The sequence below is a fragment of the Bradysia coprophila genome (genome assembly GCF_014529535.1).
Source record: "Bradysia coprophila strain Holo2 chromosome X unlocalized genomic scaffold, BU_Bcop_v1 contig_173, whole genome shotgun sequence".
Classification (NCBI taxonomy): Eukaryota; Metazoa; Arthropoda; class Insecta; order Diptera; family Sciaridae; genus Bradysia; species Bradysia coprophila.
Genome location: NW_023503302.1, coordinates 4,567,597 through 4,589,864, shown reverse-complemented (window position 1 = coordinate 4,589,864; position 22,268 = coordinate 4,567,597). Strand labels below are relative to the sequence as shown.

General features: G+C 35.3%; 2 protein-coding genes across 7 annotated transcripts in view; one reads left to right on the top strand and one right to left on the bottom strand.

The window, feature by feature from the left end:
- Positions 1 to 22,268, bottom strand: part of LOC119068231 (disks large 1 tumor suppressor protein) — a 97,303-nt gene that overhangs the window by 61,996 nt on the left and 13,039 nt on the right. The gene's annotated exons all lie outside the window — the stretch shown is intronic.
- Positions 15,462 to 21,321, top strand: LOC119068253 (epoxide hydrolase 4-like). The gene is made up of 4 exons (XM_037171791.1): positions 15,462 to 16,301; positions 20,126 to 20,250; positions 20,334 to 20,773; positions 20,851 to 21,321. Exons 1-4 carry the CDS (start codon positions 16,089 to 16,091, stop codon positions 21,111 to 21,113), a joined length of 1,041 nt encoding a protein of 346 aa, XP_037027686.1. The 5' UTR covers positions 15,462 to 16,088; the 3' UTR covers positions 21,114 to 21,321.

The following is a 22,268-nucleotide window of genomic DNA, read 5'->3' as shown; positions in this document are numbered from 1 at the left end:
GTATATCATCTTAGAGACATGCACAATTAGTCTAGTTGATTGTGCATCGTCTTAGAGACATGCACAATTAGTCTAGTTAATTGGGCATCGTCCTTAAGACATTCACAATTAGTCTAGTTGGTTTTGCATCGTCTTAGAGACATGCACAATTAGTCTAGTTAATTGTGCATCGTCTAAGATGCATGCACAATTAGTCTAGTTAATTGTGCACCGTCTTAGAGACATGCACAATCAACTAGACTAATTGTGAATGTCTCTAAGACGATTATCTTATAATAATGTTCTGCATCGAAGAAAAATAAAAAAAAAATTGTTTGGATCCTAATTAACTAGACTAATTGTGCATGTCTCTAAGACGATGCACAATCAACTAGACTAATTGTGCATGTCTCTAAGATTATGTACAATTAACTAAACTAATTGTGCATGTCTCTAAGACGGTGCACAATTAACTAGACTAATTGTGCATGCATCTTAGACGATGCACAATTAACTAGACTAATTGTGCATGCCTTTAAGATGATGCACAATTAACTAGAGTTATTGTACATTTCTTTAAGACAATGCACAATTAACTATACTACTAACATGCCTTTAAGACGATACACAATTAACTAGACACATTAAGCTTGAATTCTCAGATAGCTGGGTGATAATGCCTGGGCGTTAATTCTTCGGGTGATAATTCCTATTGATTTAGGCGTTAATTCCCGGGTGATAATTCCCCGGGTGATAATTCCCAATTCAGTTGGTAATAATTTCTAAGCTACAAACTGCTGGGAAATCATTCTCACATAGCTGGGTGATAATGCCTGGGTGTTAATTCCCCGGGTGATAATTCAAAATGATCTGGGTGATAATGCCTGAGCGTTAATTCCCCGGGTGATAATTCCTTTTGATCTGGGTGATAATGCATGATCTCTACTGGTTTAAAAGAAGAACAAAAAAACATTGGAGACCTTGCGAAGATACTCTATTATCAGCGTTAATAGGGAAAGAGTGGAACTATTTTGATACTAAGCTAGTCTACTTGTTTCGATGCGCTCCATTATGGAAATTTCCAGATCTGCTTCAACGATCCGCACATCACGGTCAGGGACCTTAGTTTCTTTTTTTGCTGGGATAGGGTTTTTGCTGCTGGGAGAGAAAACGTACTAAAACGATACAAGCTGCCAAAAGAAGTGACAGAAGGATAAGCTAAATTTACTCAAATCAAACATTTCTACAGGTTTAGGGACTGTAGCTAAATTTCATAAATAAATTTAAATTTTTTTGAGCCTAAAAACAGAGTATATACAATAGTAACGAAATTACACGACAGAGTGAAGTAAATCGGTCAAAAGCAGTCGATTTGATGAGCGACCTAAACTCATAAGTAATATTCATTTGATTTTTGTGCAAAACGCTAATACAGCTGAATTTTTTTCTAAAAATAATTTTTGACCGTTAAAAATTTGAATTTTGTATGAATTTTTTTTCATTGTTATGTTGGATTTCCATACAAGCCTGTCTGTCATAATTATTTTTATAAAAAAATTCAGCTGTACGAATGGATGAAATGAATGCGTGAATGATTATTTGCGTTCTCTGTTCCTGTCTGGTTTACTTCTGTACCTGCAGATCATAATTCTTAACGAAAAATTGTTCTACGACATGTTTCAAAGCAATGCACTGTCAAGCACCGAAGTTGACTTTGACATCTTTCAATTAGAAGGCAAAACACACACCTGTTGACTACTTAAAAAAAATTTGATAGCCATTGTATGAAAAAGAATAGCCAATTTTGATCGGTTCACTATTTGAGTGACGTCAAAGTCAGCTTCGGTGCTAGACAGTGCATTGCTCATTATTGGTATCAAAAAACTACTCTATTACCCTGCTTGGCTTGAAACAGTACGGTTTTCAACGCATGTACTGATTTTCAGGTTTCTTAAAATCGATATACCCTAAAAAATTGATTTCTAAGTGTTTGAGGAAAACATACAGTCTGAAGAGGAGCCATCATTTTTATTAATCCAATGAATTAATTAAATATTTGTCATAACATCGCGTTATCAATCAGACATCTCACCGTTTCCACAGTCAATGGCCATTAAACTTTTATATGTAATCGAAACGATGTATATATAGCAGAATATCGGATAAACAGAGGAGATTTACTTTTTATGAGTATATTTATGAAGATTCGCATTGGATTGGATCGGTGATTTATTGTAAAATAATAAAAATTTATTAGGTCAATCAACTTTTCTTTTATTTTAAATTTCTATTTCGAGAACAATCAATCGGGTTTTTGATATTTTGATAAAACTTTAGGAATGCTGTGAGTGGTCGGAAGGAAAGGTGGAATTGAATTAGAGATATTATTGTCTTTTTAAAAGCCTTATGGGTATAGACTTCAAATTTAAAATTCATGGGCAAGAGATTTTCATAAAACGTGGGCGACCAATGAATCACTTTTGCTGAAACTTCCAAATTACTAAACACGTTTAATGGAATGAGATTATCGTATCAGCGGGAAAGTGTAAAGTAACCCGAGTAAAAATAAAATCTCAATTGAGAACGGTTTGAGCTATCTCAAAGTCTCAAATATTGGCTGAGGATTGGTGAGATGTTAGAAAAGTTTAAGTTTTGAGGATTGAGGATTTGTAGCGCTGCACACATGAAGACTTTGTGAGACATGAGGACTTTCTTGAGATATTTTTTGTTAGACATGATGACTACGTTGAGGATTGAGGTCTTGCGTGAGATATTTTTTGTTAGACATGAGGACTACGTTGAGGATTGAGGGTTTGCGTGAGATATTTTATGTTAGACATGAGGACTACGTTGAGGCATGAGAGCGTTCTTGAAATATTTTTTGTTAGACATGAGGACTCCATTGAAGCTTGAGGGTTTTCTTGAGATATGTGTTGTTAGACATGAGGATTGTTAGAAAAATTAATCAGCAATGTTACTGTCGCTGAAGGCTTCTGAAAAGCTTTCTTCTTCCAGCACGATGTCTAACGAGCTCTCAGCGCTACAAAGGCGCTACAAATGTATCAAACATGTCTATATCTGTCGAAATTGCCTATTTAGTGGGTTTTTAATGGTGCCTAAAATTGGACTATTGCACTTATGAAAGCTACCCTTCCGATGTCTATGGCTGGGCTCGGTGTAAGAAGGACAATGGATTTGGCTCAACCAGCATACTTTTCGTCAATATTCCAGTCAGAAGAGCTTTCTAACTTCTTCTTGGCCAACACAAATCTTCGCATTTTGGACCAACACATCGCATCCATGATCAGCGACTATCCTTCGGAGCTGACTCCAGCCAAAGAAGATTTGAAAAAACTGCAGAGTTCATGGGACAATTTACGATCTAAGTCTATTTTCGACGAGTTACTATCATCGAGTGGTCCAACTGATAGGGCACGACTGCTGGCGTCATCAACAAAAACATCTTCCAAGTGGCTCCAGGCAGTACAATCCCACCAATTAGGACTCCTCTTGAATAATGACTCAGCGAGAACGGCAGTGGCTCTTCGATGTGGCAACAATGTATGCGAACCTCATCGATGTGTTTACGGAGAAATGGTCGACCCAAAAGGCTACCACGCACTGTCTTGCAATAAAACTAAAGGAAAATACCCACGTCATGGCGAGATCTACAAGATTTTTTCAATGGCTTTCAGTTCTGCTGGAGTTCCCAATAACACCGAGCCTTATGGTCTTTCAAGACGTGATGGTAAACGCCCAGATGGTGTAACCAGTTACCCATGGAGTCGCGGTAAGCCATTGATTTGGGACGTCACTGTTGTGAATACCATTGCGGTTTCGTACCTAAACTCTACGTCTTTGGTCAGTGGAGCAGCGGCAGACCAGGCTGAGCGTCTCAAACATAACAATTACATCGACTTAAAAGCCAATTACAATTTTACGCCGCTTGCATTCGAAACTTTCGTTGCAATCGGACCTGAGACGGCCATTTTCGCGAAAAAGTTGGGCAAGCTGATGAAGGAAAACACTGGTGAACCTCGTTCACTAGATTACCTGCTGCAACGGGTGTCCATCGCGATTCAGAGGGGTAATTCAATTTGCATTAGAGACACCTTCAATGACGGGCATGATTTCAATGTTTTTATGTGATTATATTCTATGTGATATTTTTATACTTTTTGTAATTTTTAATATGGGCAATAAAAAAACATAGCTAACGCCGACCCGTACGAAACACCTATTCGTATCAAAAGCCTTTAATGTGAAACTCTTCATTTCTCTTACTTCATTTTCTTCTCTGCTGAAAAACTATTCTCCCTTTAAAATCACTTACATTATCCACTCTTTGCCTTGTTATCATATACAACTAAATTGCCGGAGGCAATATAGACAGCCCCGTACGAAGACAAATTTCATAAATTCCTACTTAAACAGCTATATACAGCTATATTTAACTATATTTCACTGTAAATAAACATTTCACAGAGGAATATGCTATTATATAGCTCTATATGCCTGTATATAGCTCAATATAGCTGTATATAGGTATATATAGATGTCCGTATATGGAATCCCTGAAACCCCACACACATAACAAATTATTTCCATGTTAACAGAAACTCTCTAAGTATCATTTTTCCCAAGATATTTCTATTTTACTAAAATCCAATATGGCCGCCGGCAGCCATTTTGTTAGGAGACCGGAAATAGTACCGGAAATAGCTTTACATTCGTTAATACCTTTCAAACAAAAAAAAATTCATGAAATTCGGTCAAAATTTACTCGAGATATTGTCAAAATACACCACGTTCACTGTACTTCCGAGTAGCCAGATAAGAGCTCACTCCAAGAGACCTAGCTCACGCTCCGGAGAACATAATTTCATAAAAATTTTTTTCCCTGATTGGTACGGTCAATACCTATCTAATAAAGCTAAAACAGACGAAATATGTTCAAATGTGGCCGACCTACAAGCAAAAACTGCTTGCCGCCCTGTGCCTGTTCCACACCAAGGGGTCTAACTCACGAGTCGGTCATCCGATTTCCATAAACTTTTTTTTTGTCGATCGGTATTGTAAATACCTTTTATTTGACGTATCACTTACAAGTTTAACGTTTAAATGTCCGGAGATATCTTCGAAAAACCGTAAAGCACTTATTGGGCCACAGCTCGGGAGGGGTCGATCCAAAATCACTCATCTTCGAACTTAGCCTGTCTTTTGACATTACCAAACGGGAAAAAAAAGAATTTTCAAAATCGGATGCGTTTTACTCAAGTTATCGTGCAGACAGACGGACAGTCGGACAGACGGACAGACGGACATTTTTTTTTTCGCGGATTTGGCATCTCTAGACAACCACAATAGGTTTCCCCTTACTCAGGGAGTCCAATTCGACGTGTTACAAACGTATGCGTAAACCCATAAGACCCCAGTACTTCGTACGGGTCTAAAAACTTATGAAATTATGTGTGGTAAATAATATCACTTCGGTTTTTTTTATTAATTAAGAAAATTATTTTAAGAGTCATATCGCCAAATCTTCAATTCTAGGAAACACGTATCTTTCACTTTTTCTAAAAAAAAAATTTTTCTGTGAAAAGAGGTCAAAAGTAAAGACATGTCAGAGGGTACCGAAAACAGTTTTTCGGCAATAACTCAAGAAAAAATTATTTTAAATTGTTGTAATGTTGTACGGAAAGACCTACAGGTAGAGTATACGCACTGCTTGGTGCGAGTACATCCACGAGAGTTATGACTAAAAATATAGTGAATGTTCGTAGAGTCCGGATTCTCTGCAGCTTCGTTGTTCCACGGAACTGAGTATGGGGTGTTGTAGCTGGCCTCACCCAGTATCTTTGCACATATAAATGAACCCAGTACTTTTGTGCTGCAAGCCCACAGATGCCTTGGAAAAAAAGGTGGTGCCAAAATGCAGATTTTTTCCTTCTTTCTGAGGGCTCTACATCTGGAACAGCATCTGGAACGGTCTACGGCAGTCATTTTTTATCATCTACTATTATTTTACCTTATCAATAGAAAAACGCTTCGATATGTCGCGAATAATAAATATTCGAACCAAATTTTCACAATTATCCCGAGTTTAGGACCTGAATAATCCGAATAAAATAGTTTTGGAAACTCATGCAGGTTATTATTGTGTGTTGCACGTACGGTGATTTCTATTTTCATTTATAAAATTGTAAGCTAACGTAAAACGTGGAAATTATAAGTTACTTCTCCATACAGAATAGAGAGTTTGCGCTTTTGACTTATCGTATACTTATAACTTCAAATTTGTATTTGCTGAGAGCTATCTCCATTTCGGTAGATGTTACGGTAACTTCCATGGATGCGGATGCCACAAGTTTCACAGTGCGGTACGGCCTCTTCACACATTATAAAATTGAATCAAACTTTATTTTTGAAATTGTGTTAGTTTATCAATTTAAATTTAAATTCAATTTAACATTTATCCATTCAAATGAAAATGTGTTATACATGACGAGTTTTCCGTTCCACAAACCCTAATACGTTTTTAATAAGTTTCTGATATTTTGTTGTCACCGGAAAATTTTTTGCTACACATGTGGAATTGTGTACGACTATTCAGCCTAAACAGTGTGAAAAATATTGAAAAAAAAAAAAATTCTACATCGCCGGATAATATTGTGATATCATGGAAAAGTGAGTATTTTTGGGGATGGGTATTGATACATTTTTGCGTATTTTACGTTTACACATTTTGAATAAGAAGAACCGAATTTTATTCCAAATAAACTGCAGCAGTCGAAAATATTGATGTAAAAGTGAGGTGCGTTCCACTGCACCGATGACACTCTTATAACAAAATATTTCGGTTCCTCGCTATAAAGAAATTTCTTAAAAAAGGTTTATTCGCAAGCCGAAATGTACATTTTGTTGCAGTGTGTTAGAACGTTACATGTAATACCAAAAGAATGATGTGTGGAAGTTCTCTTGAGTCGGTAAATTTACTGATACAATTTGAGCGTAACCGGTCACCCAACTAATTTTGGAATGTTGAAATCATTTTTGACTTCTCTTCCTTGGCTCCAAATATATCTGGAATCTAGAAATCCATACGAGTTCAACGAGCCATCGCACGTTACTGCAGCTTCAAAATTAGCCGAGATATTGAACTTCGAAATATTGATGTTTGTATGAAAATACAATTGCTAAATGTTTCTCATATGCAGAATGAGCACCAGCTGAATATCACCAGCTGGTGTACAAACAAAAACACTTTGTATTGTATACAATTCAAAGACAACCTACACACAGTGGATTTCTACGCTAACGTCATCTACGCGCACATAACACGTATGAATGAGGTAAGCACATTGTTGAGACTGTGTTTCGATTGTTTGTCATACAATAAGTGTGTGTTAGCAGATCCAGCTGGTGACATCCAGCTGGTGACATTCAGCTGGTGCTCATTCTGCATATGAAAAATATTTACAGGCTGTAAGGAAAATCTCGAATTTTCACTACGTTAGTTAGTTAGTTAGTTCCTATGGAAAAGTGGATCCAGCAACTCATAAACGTTTCTATAGATTTTCCTGAAATTTTGGTTCATGCATTAGACTGATCCTTCCTCTATTGCCTCAAAGTGTTAAAAATTTAATCTGAGGTAACTGGTCATACAAAATCATTGCAATTGGCGGAGGTCTGCATTTTCAAACCCATGTTCTACGGCGATCTCCGCTATCAAAATTTTTTCTCCGCCAATAATTTTCTTTTGATTGGTATTGCCGAGGCTCTAAAGTTCCAATTCAAAAAAATATGCTCTTGCCATATAAAAGCAATTTTGTGTGTGTGTATGTGTGTGTTGTATATTTTGGAGCATGATATAGATGGTAATGGGGTGAAAGGTGTGTGTTGTTCGGATTTTTTGTTGGATTTGGGTTATTTTCGACATGAGTAAGGTGTTCCAATGTTGGTTCCTAAATTTTGGGATGACAGATGATTCCGTCATGTCTCGAGGAACATTTGGACCATGACAAGGGCTAAAATTCAGTTGAGCTCAAAAATTGTTTCCTAGGGCAAGATTGCGCTGAAGATTACGGTACTGAAAGTACATCCTAAACCTATTGTGAGATGAGGACCAAAATTGTGTAGTAGCTGAGACTTTGTGTTTTACATAAACTAATAATCAGTACTCGTTAAAATCGTAATTCGTAATTTATTGGTATAAGCCAAACTAAATTCAAACCGTAAAGCGAGCGAAGTCGTTTTTTCTGGACTATTTATTCAAAGTATTTCCAGTAGTGTGTAATGCGTACATTAAATTTCAAACTAAATCCAAATCCAATAATAAATTGGGTGAGATAGAAAGCTCCAATTTATAAAACTATTCCTCCTTTTCGGTGAAAAATTTTCTTTTTATTTGAATTACCTCTTTCAACAACATGAGCACATAGAAGAAGCATAAGTAGATAAGAATTTCTTTTTTTATCTCAAACAAAATGTAGGTTATTTGAATCGACGCCCGATAGATGTACATTTAAAGTATTTATATACCGCACTTAACTTCAATGTGTGATACAAGAGAAAAATTTTATAACAAAATTTTACAGGAGAGCTCTTATGTGGATCCCCCTTGCCTAGTTTTGCATTTTTTACACAATTTGTGTAAAGGCATCACTCGTTATTATTATGCGGTGTACTTATAACACATATACACAGTTGCTGCCAAAGCAAGAAATGCCAGTTAGAACAACTTTTAATGTTTTTAAAACGATTCCTCCAAAAGAGATTCCTCCATAGATAAGCGAAACATGTTTTCCATATTTCGAAAACGACTTAATTGTCCTTGGTTGCACAATACAATAATCCTCATTCCATGTGACAAAAAACCTTCATTCCCATTTTCAAGTTATGATGACCATCTTTCATTGGCCCTAACTAATCTTTTAAGTGGGTATACTTATTAGAAACATTTTGACATTACCAAGCCGTAAAACAACCATAATGTTCCTGAAACACGTATTTTGAGCACTGAACTATTAGGTCTGAAAGTCCTAATACAGGGCTTACAAAAGTTTCATTTTTCCGGATACGAAATGGCTTATTTCGTTGTATACCACGTTAGTGTTTCTATTGATTGTTTCGTCAGTGACTGATTGCATATGGTATGAATACAACTTGCTATCTTAAGCATCGAAATAAAAGGGATAGGTAAATATTCGCAACTCAATAGCGTAGGGATTAACTTACCACTAATTCATTGAGTTACCTTTACCAGTGAGTAAGCTCAAAACTTAACCCTCAGACAGATTGGAACCGATTGTCAGATTTGTAAACAAAACTAAGGTAATTAAATTGGTTCAAGTCTGGGGTTGTTTAGTAAAGAGCTTTCGCATCGGTAAAAGCATTGTTGGGAGACGGAGACACCGCTATTCGATTTCTAATAATTTCGCTTCTGGTATGTCATAGATGACACTAGGTTTATCTCAAAGCTTACTGTAAAAAAGATCCGGTATCAAGGATCTAAAAAATATCCTCTGAAGTCAGCGAAATTGTTAAAATAATTATCCTCATATATTACCAGAACTGGTTGGAGGAGGCGATTATTATTACAGTAAAAAAAACGCGGATGGGAAAAAAATTCATTCATGAATATTATTACTAAACATTTCTATCGTTAAAACAACAACGAGGTAGCTACAATGATATTAATACTATAGTGTTGGCATTTGAGGAGGAGACGTGTCAAGATTTCCCTTTAAATGTCAGTACCATAAAGATTTGAACCAAGTTTGAACCGAGCAAGCTCTTGTTGAGACTGTAACAAGAAACTTTTTTTAGGAAGAAGTAAAGATGATCTTTGGTTGTCATGGCTCGTTAAAATTGGATGTCATTTATGGACAGTTTCAAATAACTATCACAAGACTGTCACTCATTATAAACGCTTCACATTCAAATTATCTACACCAAACATTATTTCCCTATTTTTCCATTATTCTCTATATGTCGAATGTAGATTCCACATTCATTCGCATTTCAGCGTTTCGTTTGCATCGATAGTTTTCCATTCCGCAAATACAAAAGTATCAAACAAATTGAATTTCGCTCCACCGATCGATTACATAAATATGAAGTAATGTCCCAATTTCTTGGCTGGTAGTTGGTTTTTCATGTGCAGGTGTTTCGATTTTCTTCGCTTTGAACAGCCATATGACAAGGGTATTACATGTATTACAATCAAATGGTTTCGTAATCAATAATTTGATTGGTACTGCAGTTATGGTATAGTAATTCAATTTTGTTGTCATAGACAACAGCAGGGATGTAATTAAATTAGAAATTTTTTTATTGTCGCTGCTTAGTACATTTTTGATTTTTGTACCAGGCCCTGTTGATTGTTGTTCAAAAAGATCGACTCGTTTCTTAATTTTCTGAATGTTATACACACGCGGAATTCTGAAAACCGACATATTTTCTGTTTTTGTGTTTTACGCGGGTTCTTGATTTCTCCCTTTAAAAAACATGCAAAAATCACAAAACACTGAAAAAACACAAAACTGAAAATGTGTCGGTTTTCAGAATTCCGCGAGTGTAGTTTTCGGCAACAACGATTTTCTGTTAGAGTAACTTTTAATTGTCTTCGACAATTGCCTAAATTCGATGGTATTTTACGACAATTTTTATGGTAAAGTGGCACAGATGTTTCAGTTTGCGAGTAGATTTTGGATTATCGAAAGTGTATGTCAGGCGCATCCCCTAGGTAAATGACCCCCCAATTCCGAAGTGCATTTGGTATTCACTGAGAGAATAAACCAGGTAAGTCTTTTACATTTCGTTGGACGGTAGTTCTGAATATAATTTCAGATTTTCGACTGTGTAACGCATATGCCAACCCCTTTACTTATTCAAATGACCTATCAAATCATGTGACCTATACTGGAAAATTTATTGCATTTTACCTCCAACTTAAGGTAACTATGTGAAACTGTGCGACATGGTTCAAATTGAAATGAAAAATGTTAAAAACGTCACCAAATAAATATCTCATACATTCAATGGAATCTATCTAGTTTAGTGCTCTATAAAGTCCGTAATATTGCTCATAACAGCTATCCAAATGAGCAATGTACGTTTATATAATGCATCCTTCATTAAGTGTGCAACAGGAGAACATGTATATTGTTTTCACAGTTTTTTTTTTTACTTTGTTACAGGTGACAATGGTGATCCGACTCTTTACGCTGTTTAGTTACATAATTGTGTGACATTTTGGAGATGTATCAAAATATTCATAAAGCAAAATGTTGTAATTTATTTGCACTTTAACCTTTCACGAAGGGCAAGAGTATTGTGACATAATGGATAATTCTAAAAGGTCAGCAGTTTATTTAAGTAGGCAAACTGCTAACTTTTCCCGGAGCGGGTGAAACTGCGAATTGCATCTCATAAAAATTCTCAAAATTCTTGAAATTCCCCAAGACATCAAATAGAAAATTTCAACGAGTATGAAGTTCGCGCAGGAAGGCGATGAGGGCCATAATTCATACGAGTTTCATTTTTGTTCAAGAGATGAGCAAAAAATACGCTCTATTGCAACGCCTTTTAGCAGACAATATGACTTAAACCTAGGGTGTAGCGATTTTTACAAAATGTTTTATTTCTTTTAAGGCTCATCCGGAAATCCACTCAGCTGGTCCATCTGATCATTTTAAGAAAGAACAAAAATTCGGGCTGCCGCCAGATCGATTTTTGCAAATTTCGTCGGTTTCGGTCCACGTTACATATATCGATTTTTTACGGTGGGCTCAGTGTACATAAAAAGTTGGGTCCATGTGGTAATCTAATCTCCAGACTTCATAGATTATTTTACAAAAAAGATCAAGTCTATCATCTGCCACTTTTTGACGCAAACTTTTCTACACGGAAAATTCGGCAAATTCGACATTTGTTGTGTGCTGCATATATTTGCTGCAGACTGAATAATGTTCCCGTGTGTTGTATTACAATAAACATGTAATATGAATATTTTCAAAATATAGTTCCGGCAACAATATTATTCAGCTCGTAGGAATATTGTGAGGTTCCCAGGTATATATTTGCTGTGTGCTGAATTATATCTTCAAATTAGTTGTGGGATGTATTACTTAACTTTACCTGCATGCCGAATATTGACTAAATGGTACTATCGAACTATACCTGCATGCTGAATATTGCCTAAATGAATAAAGTCGTCTGAATTTAGAATGGACTATGCAACAATAAATTTATTGTTTTAATGAAATAAAAGGAAGATCTCAAGAACATACGCATAAAGATGATTTTCAAATCTAATTTTATTCCTTCATTTAAAGTTATTTCTATTTTTACCGAATTAATATGCAATGATAATGTTACATTTATGTATTTCAATAGAAATTTTGACGAACGAACTTTTAAATCCATTTTCGGTGTTAAAGGCTTTTGAAATGTTAACAGAAATAGTTGGTGGTATTCAGCAATAAATGATGGAATTTGTTTATGTACTGTCCGTTTGACAAGAGGATCGCCACGGTTCAGCAGGGGGTTTTGAACATTTGTTTTTTACACGTTGGCACACGTGCTCTTGTCAGATTCAAGATTCTTTTTAGGAAGGTTACGCTGATTATACTTTGTGAAAAAGGCCAATACCTTGCAAATATGTCACATCTTGGACAGAATTTGACACTGCAATATCTGCAACATGAAAAAACTAAATGTTCGAAGCCCCTGAAACCCCGTGCTTCCACCTACGTAATATACACAAACTATAGGTGAGCCAATCTTAATTTATAAATTCGCGTAATAGATGCTCACTATTAATGTGAACAGTTTTTTTGTAGAACGATTGAAAAAACCTCTAATTCAGAACCAGGCTCAGAATTAAAATAATAATATCCGATGACATTGCTTAGTGGGGAGAAGTACTACATTTCATAGAAAATAAATTCAATTAAATGTTGTTGCATAACCCATTCTAAATACGGACGACTTTATTCATTTAGTCAATATTCAGCATGCAGGTATAAATATGCCTGTGTGCTGCATAAAGCAAAGTAACAACGGTTCGAAATAAGACTGCCACTATATGCAAGCAGTATAGCAGCAGTGGTAAAGTCGTTGGCAGTCAGAAACTGAGGTTAAGCATCGATGGTCGCGGTCCGTACTTGGGTGGGTGACCGGAAAAAACGTAAGCAAAAAAAAAATCTGTTAGCAATTTAATATGATGAATTTAAATATAAATCTACGGCTAATAACAAATAATAATAATAAAATTGAAAAAAAAAAAAAAAAAAATTTGAAAAAGTTTTTTTGTTTTTTTTTTTTTGCCTAACGCAAATAAAATTGATAAAGTTAATTGAATCAATTTCTTCTATTAAACGATAAATTAGGTTGTTTATTGAATTGAAAAAAATGGCGTCATTTTATATTATAAAACAGGCATACAGCTAAGACCTGCACGCTGAAAAATAATATCCAGCACACAACAACAATATTCATTAGGCGGGCATTGTATGATCCTCAGATCAATATGCAGCACACAACTAATGTTCTATAATCGTGAAGCTGTTCCCGATTTCTTCGTCTGGGGTGCATATATGAGTTTTCCGTGTACTATAATTTTCTTCCTAAAATTTTTCTGGTAAGATTTTTGTTGATAAAACTTTCGCGTACTTTCCTCATCAGCTGCCATTTGTGACACACCTCCACTGTAAGTGGTTTTGGGCGATAGATTATTTTACAAAAAAGATCAAGTCTAAAAAATATTTTTTGAGTTCGTGACTGATTGTCAAAGTTCCCCGATGGTGATTTTGAGACTTTAAACTCGCTACAAAATTTGATGAAAATGTGAAAAAATGTAAATTAACCGTTAAATGTGCTAAATGGACCGCAGTGAGTCAAACGCTACATCGGATTTGATTTGGGAGATCTAAATTTGATATTTATCTGACAAAAAGTACTGATTTTAGTACATTGGCGACGAAAGTCGGTTTACCTCAAATCAATAATTTTTTAGCTTAGAATGTATTCCCAGGCAATTAAAGCAATTACATAAGTCGACCGCAAATTTCGCTGATTCTAAATTATGAATTGTGACCGTTCGTTCTCTACCAGATATATTAGCAGATAAATAAAAAGATCAAATATATTCAACAGACAGCAGCAATTTATCATTCGCAATGGTCCACTTAAGAGAGTGTAAGTGTGGCTACAAATTATAGCGAAGGCACTTGAGAGGCTTTCGACAAGGCATACACATCATGACAGAAGAGCAAAATGTTCTACAAGTTAAACAGCAGAGAAGTTATTTCGACTAAATTATGCAACTTTTGTGACGGTAAGTGCGATTCATTAGAAATAGGGTTCCAACTTTCACGTGCAATGAGCAATATTTTGATTTAACGCAGATATTTATTAAGGTCTGGGTGTTCATTTTATGCCTTATAATCAATTCTACCAGTTGAATATTTTTTTTGCTAAAATCCTGTGTTGAAAGCAATCGATATCGCTATAATGAGTCGTTATTATTGACATAAAGTTTTCACATTTGCATTTATATAAAATAGTATTGCGGAATGCAGTTCCGTTTTTTTTCTTCAATTTTATACTTTTTTTTATAAAATTCCCTTTTACAAAGATCAAAGTGAAGCATGGTCCATTTTACCGTCCCACCCACTCATATTTCAATTTTAATAATCCACATTTTCATGTTTTGCATTAAAAAAAATTGAGGATTTGAAAAGCATTTTCAGTTCAGGTGTAAGCCGTGAAAAATGAAAAATTTTGAGCTTTTTGTAGACACTAGCTCGACCTTACCCAATACCCACCGGCAAGATTCTATTTTCAACATCTCGAATGGTTCATGGTTCAAATAACCGATACGATTACGAAACTGATTTCAGTTCGTGTTGACTCAACACTGTTGAGCGATAAAAACAGTGACCGAACATTTTTTTGTTTGTGATAACCGTGAACACATGTATGTGTCGATAATTGTTTAGGGTGGACCGATTTACAGAATCATCTCTGGCGCAATTTTAGGGTGCATCATTTTATCATTATTTATGAGTTTTATAACAAAATTTATCTTTAGCTAATCGAAAATTGAAAATATTTATTATTGTTATTTAAAGTCCAGTTTCAAGTCATTTGATACCCAGTACGATAGAAACGATTAACACCAACTTAAGTCTTATTTATAATCTGATTTTTAATTTTTGTAAGTTTTTTTGAAACTATCCTATCGAATTGGGAAAATTTGCATTTCATTTTTTACTCGAAACCATTTTTAAAAAAATGTAACAATCGGCACTTTACCCTAGGTCAGCGCATCGATGAAGGTATATAATGTGATCACTGAAAAAGATATGTCACTCTCCGAAATCGCATCCGTATAATGCGCGATTATTATGGTGGCGAATATGCATACGTTAAGTATCTCTACTCTACATACATCGCTAGAGTAAATAATGCATTCCATTTTGAGGATATATTACTTTCGGTGAAAGTTTGTCCAACATAAAATTTATATAAAAAAAATATTCCAAGACCGACATTCATTATTGTCAGGCCCGTACCGGACGAACGGGCCCTACGAGAGATACACGAAGGGTTTTCGATATTTATTTTTTTGTGAACGAAGGATCTTTAATAAATTTTCGTCATTCATTGGGTCAGTTCGTTCACAAATATTGTTAATTGTGATCGAGTGTGATGAGTGTGACGAGGAGTTTAACTCTAATTACTTATCAGAATAAAAAAAATATTGAAAAGTGATTTTTTTGTTCAAATGATAAAGCAATACGATTTGCAGAGCTACTTGTGACGATGGGTTCAATTAAAAAAAAAAAACTCTCACATAAATATCAACACCTACATGTATACATCATCATCACATTACATGTTTGGCTGTTTTCGGTGAACGGATTGCGAAAAAGAAATTTCATTTCAGTGTGTGTCAGATGGTCATCCAACAAGGTATAATCGCACAAAGCAAAAGACAGAAAAATATATCGAACCTCTGAGAACAGTTGGATGGTTTTCAACATTTCATTTGTTTTTTGCATTTTAAATATTATCGTTACAAACTCGCGGTCAGCCTAAAAATGATCAAGCAAATTAGTACCTTGATTCTGGCACCATTTATGTTTTTTGTTACGAAATCGTTGTGCCTGTTCTATAGTTCTTTAGCAGTTGTGTATTTAGTCATAAAATTCCTGAAATATGATCCAAAGTTCTGGAATCCAAAAGTGCGAACACATCCTCCGGCATGTCTATCGAATCCAGAGTTTGGAACGCATAACTACATTCGAGTGAACGTAAGTACAATTTTTTTACTATAAAAATTTCTCTTAAAGAACGGAAAAAAAATTGCTAAATTTATTCGAAATTTATAATTATTCGCCTCGTTTCATTTGTATATCAATTCGAACCACATGGTTAATCTAAACTTTCGTTCGCTTATTCTGAATAATGCATAAAAAAAAATCAGAATAATGACGAAGACATGTGCTCGGCAGTTGATATGCTATTTAATTCTTTAGCCAATTCGGTAATATTCTCGGAAACCTTTCATTGTCTCTTTTGCAAATCGATTTCTGAAAAAAAAATGTTCAGATTGTATTGTGTCCTTGTGGCAAGAGATGAAAATGGTCGTCAAGCTTTAGAAATCGTTTTTTTTGCATTGTCTAAATCATATTTTAGTCCAGCAATTAAATCTTTCACTACGTTTAGCCGATTCGTATTGGTTGAAATTTGTCACGTGACCGTTTTAACCAATAGGATTTATTTTAACGGAGTGGTACAATGGTAAAATGAGCGCCATTTAACAAATATTTTAATTTCAAATAGACCATGTGCTCAACAATGAAACTAAATCTGTAGAAATGTTACAAAAATCCCCGTGTTTCTCTGAACATTCTTTGCGGAATCGTTCTTGATTAAAAGTGTATTTTCACTAAGAAGGAAAAAATGAAAATCCATTACATTAGTCACACGAAATCAAAGCTTTTCAATTATCTCCATCAGTTTTTGCATTTTAATTTTCATGTTTCAGCCGAAAAAATTGCTATAGCACCTCTGAATAGACAGAAATTTAGAGATGAAATTTGACCGAGGGGTGCCGACACTTCTTGAACTAAATGGGCTAAATCTTTCCAAAATAAATGGGATTAGCTCTCGGGGAATTCAATTTAGTCCATTTACTTCCACCCCTCGGATTTGAGGCCTTACATCCGGCTGAAGCACAGTATTTAAGTACATAAGTTACATAATAAAGGTCGTCGGAAGGTCACAAAACTTTAACAAATGAATGATTTTCGGTCTGCACGCTTAAAATGCTATGATCATCAACCACATCGTTGTAGCCAAAATAATTTTTTTTTTTTTTTAAATTGCCTCTTAAGTAATTGTTCCAATTTTTGTACAGAACATGAAGATCAGCAGCGTTTGATGATCTGAGAACTCCGTCCCATAGATTGCTTTAAAGACCACGCCGAATCTAATTTATAAGTAATTAAAATTGCACCGATTTTGCCATTTCACTATCATTCACATTACAATATCGCATTATCTATATTTGTGGCCAGTGGTCGCCGATGGTCATTACACTTTTTTTTATCGTTGTAATATGGTGCTGGTGCATGCATGCCGGTGCCGGATACAAATTCTGTTTTTATATGAACCCGCGCACTTTGCTTTAATATACTGTCTTTATCGTTGATGGAATGGGTTAATACGATTTAATTCAATTGTAAAACTTCTGAGGTATTTCTAAAAACTCAACGATATTCATAGCTCTAGACTTTTGCATTTAATGATATTCTCATGGCATGAGTGCACCGTACACCGTTCAAAGTTCTAAATCTATTAGAAAATTGATAGGTTAGTGAAAATATGACTTCCGAAAACCATGTAGGGGGATATGAACCTGATTATTCTACCACTGCAGTCTAGATTGATGATCTGATTTAACGGAGTTCTTTCACCGAGGAAGACAAAGCTGACCAATTATTATAGTTTTGACCTTTGTCATTTTCTTTTTGTCTCAGATCATAAGGCTATGATGTGTAGGAATCAATAAATTTTGTGCACATTATGCAATATCTCTGAGTCTAGTGTGGGTGCCTTGTTTAGTCTATATTTGTAATTATTTTGTTGCTCGCTCTTTTATATCTTTTTTTTTTAATTATGATAAGATATTGTGAGGCACTATTGAGTTTCACCTTTATTTGCGTATTTGGTTATCACAGCATATTGGCTATGGTATTAATGCAGCCAGACCGAATCAAGTATACCTACAAAATGCTACTGTTATATCGAACGTATAATGATCGGATTTAAAACATCATCATCATCAAAACATCATATTTTCCGAACTATTAATTTGAAATGACTTCATCGTAAAACCGAACGGTTTATGTTACGTGAATTTTTTTGAATCACAAACAAATATTAAGCGCCAAGTCATGATTGATGTTATGAAAATTGTAATTCGACGGTATAATTACAAAAGCGTACTGTGACCGTAGAGGGCAAGGTTTTAGTTTTGTTTCGCGTTGACCATATTTTATTGATTATTATTTATCATTAGACACATGCAACGATAAACATTTTATCGTTGTTATCAATACCGTGTGTCAGCTTATCCGCTTTAATCTTATTTTTTTTTTAATGAAAGTAAGCTTCAACAACAGCTATGACCTCAAGTGATATTACAACTCAACACGGATTTACCTATTTGTACATGCACTTAAGATATCACTGCGCCGTTTTTTTTTCTTTGCAAACCGACTATATGCTTGGACATCTGCATTCCCTGACTCATTTCAGATTATTACAATGCAGCTCTCTAGCAACCGCATACACCTTGTAAAATTAGGAGGCATAAAATCGGACAGTTCTTATTTTGCTCCCATAATATACATAAAACCTTTGTTTCAATCAAGGTAAATATAGTGAGGAAGTAATGCCATATATAACCGAATCAGATGTGCGGTGGCACGAAAGTTCGATACAAACGCCGTCTCACCCCTTCGTTGAAAATGAAAGCAAAAAATTGAATAGAAAGTCGGGCCATCTGTTGTGAGATAGAGAAAATATTTTTGTGATATACAAGTAAATCGTAGTCAACCATTTTAAAAAAAGATGTCATTGGCTTCGAACTTATGTGCTTGGCCGCACGTCTGAATGGCGTTACCTCCTCACTATATTTACCTTGGTTTCAATCACAACTTCTTCTTCTTGGAAGAATTTGCCTTTGTCATTATGATTAATGAGTTGAGTTCTTGATTCCGACTCGATGAGAAACATTATTGTTTGGATGAGATGTAACATCTCAGTATACCAGTCGATTTCATGTGGGTAAATAAGACAACTCACAATATATATTCAAAGAACATAGAAATGATTTCTGTTTGGAAATGTATGCATTAAACTCAATGATAGGCAAGTAAAGGCATTCGACGCTTACTACACGGTCTTTGGTTCACAGAAGAAAAGTCTGTTGGTTGACCTAAATACTGAGGCTTGAAGAAAATACAACAATCTGAATGTTGAATTGCTTCTTTACATTTTTATGGCTTTTAAACCAATATTATGTCGGGGCGGCAGATGTACTCGGTTTATTAAATTTTTATTTTTAAATTTAAACCTACTGAACCTACTGAACAAACTCGTTATTTAAAGGTTCTGTTTGCGTGCATAAATGGACTTACAAACTTTCTTTTTCACTTAAGTACGTCGTTTTCAGACGATAATAATCGTAAAATATGCATGTTGCACTCAGAACACAGACTGGTGCAGCAAGGCTTGTTTATATTATAAAAGTCAAAAGATGGTATTGACGACACTCACCTTTCTTTTACAATTATTTTAAGCCTGTACAAACTTGCGACATTTATTGTAGTAAAAGGCAATGTTGATTTGTGACTCTCGTGGAGTGGTACGAGTTGTAACGCTTGCAAGGTCGTTAATTTTGAAGAGTAGTAATCCTCATGAAGCTTAAAATTCTGATGAACACTCGAGAGGACTTAAGTTCGACTTACAGCCCTTATAGAGTTGTAACTTGATACAGCTGTGATCTACAAAGTGAAAGTATAGTTCAAGTTGTAGTTAATTCTCCACTTTTTGTTATCTTTTCCAGGGCATCAAACTGCATTACGTTGAAAAAGGCGACAAATCTAAACCGTTGATGCTATTCGTTCATGGCTTCCCAGAATTCTGGTATTCTTGGAGATTTCAGCTCAAAGAATTCTCCAACGATTATTGGTAAGCAAAATCGACGAAAACAAAAAAATATTAAAATATTTCCCACCGTGTTCTAATCATCCCATTTTCCTTTCGACGAACAGGTGCGTTGCTATAGACATGCGAGGATATGGCGATTCAGATAAACCGGAAGGTATCTCATCCTACGAAGTTGATCAACTAAGCGACGACATCAAATCCGTGATCAAAGAATTGGGTCGCGAAAAATGCTATTTGATTTGTCATGATTGGGGCGCAGTTGTTGGATGGAATTTCGTTCAAAACAATATGAACATGGTCGAAAAGTATGTGATGATGGGTGCACCGTCGGCACAAGCGTGGCGTAAAGTTATAATGAGCTCAGAATTTTGGGACCAATTCAAGAAGTCTTGGTACATTTTCTATTTTCAAATGCCACGTCTGCCCGAGTTTACTATCAGCTTGAACGACTTTGCTGTCTTCAAAGCCGTTGGAAGCAAACAGAAATCGGACACTTACACCGATGAGGATATGGAAGCGTATAAATATACATTCTCGAGACCAGGTGATGATCAAAATCCGTTTTTTTTTCTTCTGTCGTTTGACGATCAAAAAACAATAAAATGAAAATTTCGATTTCAGGTGCACTCACTCCGCCCATCAACTATTACCGTGCAAACATCAGCTTTCACAAAATGCCGAAATTGACGACACCAACGACATTTGCGTCAGGTCTTTATCTCCTTGGCGAAGATGATCTTTACATATCGAAAGCTACTGGCGCAGAGCTTCAAAAGTTTTTCAAAAATTTGCAGTACGAGGTCGTTCCGGGAACGAATCATTTTCTTCAACAAGATGCCCCAGAGAAAACCAATGCCATAATCAGAAAATTCCTGAAATCTTAGTAATGTTTTACTGTTTAACTGTTTTGTTCCTTCCAAGTATTTTTATAATGTTGTCAATTTGTTGTACGTACGTTTTTATTGTCGATATAACAAGCACAAAAAATCAAAAAAAAATCGTAAAATAGATTTGGAAATCGAAATGCTAGTAACAAAACCGCAAAATCCATCATAGTATTAGAGAATAGAGTTCTTGATTTCCTTAAAAAAATGTTTTTTTTTCTGTCTTTCCTACAACCAGTGTTATGGATGGAACACTAGCTACGTATGTGACGACTAAAATCGATTGAATAAGTACAGATACATGTGAATTGAAGTTTTAAAACCAATCGAATTCTTCAAATCGTTGATATTTGTTACAATAAAAGACTAGCCGAAAATGGAAAGATCAAAACATTTACGTTCCACGGATCCATTTTGTTGTTTTTTAGTAAAAGAGGGATCTTCTCCGTAACATATCTTACAGAACAAAAATTCAGAACGCAGTCCAAAGCAAAGCTCGCAAGAGGTCAGATTTACCTGAAACCTGATTATGATGATCTGACCTGCACCTAAAACCTGACCGGTTATTCTAAAAATTTGTATGCAAACCTGACGGAATAGGTTTAATCAAAACAAGGTTCAGACTAGGTCTATTTTCTAAAAAAAAAAATCCTGACCTGAAATTTCAGGAAATACTGATTTTTGACCTCGGTAAACCTATTGTAAGCTTTAACTACTGCTAGAATTGTGAGGCGCTCCACCTGTAGTGCTACAACTTCTGGGATGCTAACACGTCTGAGATGTTAAAAGACCGATGTCATTTTTTCCGCTTTTTGACAACTATTTGCTACATAATTCTTGAATGGCTCCTCAAGCACTTCAGATGCTAAAACTTGTGACAGAATCACACCTCTACAGTTGGGATAAACAGAACAAATATTAAGTTTGTGATTCAAGTTGTATTTGATTGGAACCTCGTACCAGAGAACCTAGGAAATACTCTTAAAGTCATTTTGTAGGGATTTTGTAGGGATTTTGTAGGCTGTAATCAAATAGTTACCACAACGTCCGCGAGTGGGATGCAAAATTTTCAACAAGAATTGTAGGTTTGTGTGATTCAAGACATTTGTGGGAGACTGGTTTGTTTTATATCATTCCAAATATAGACTTGATCAA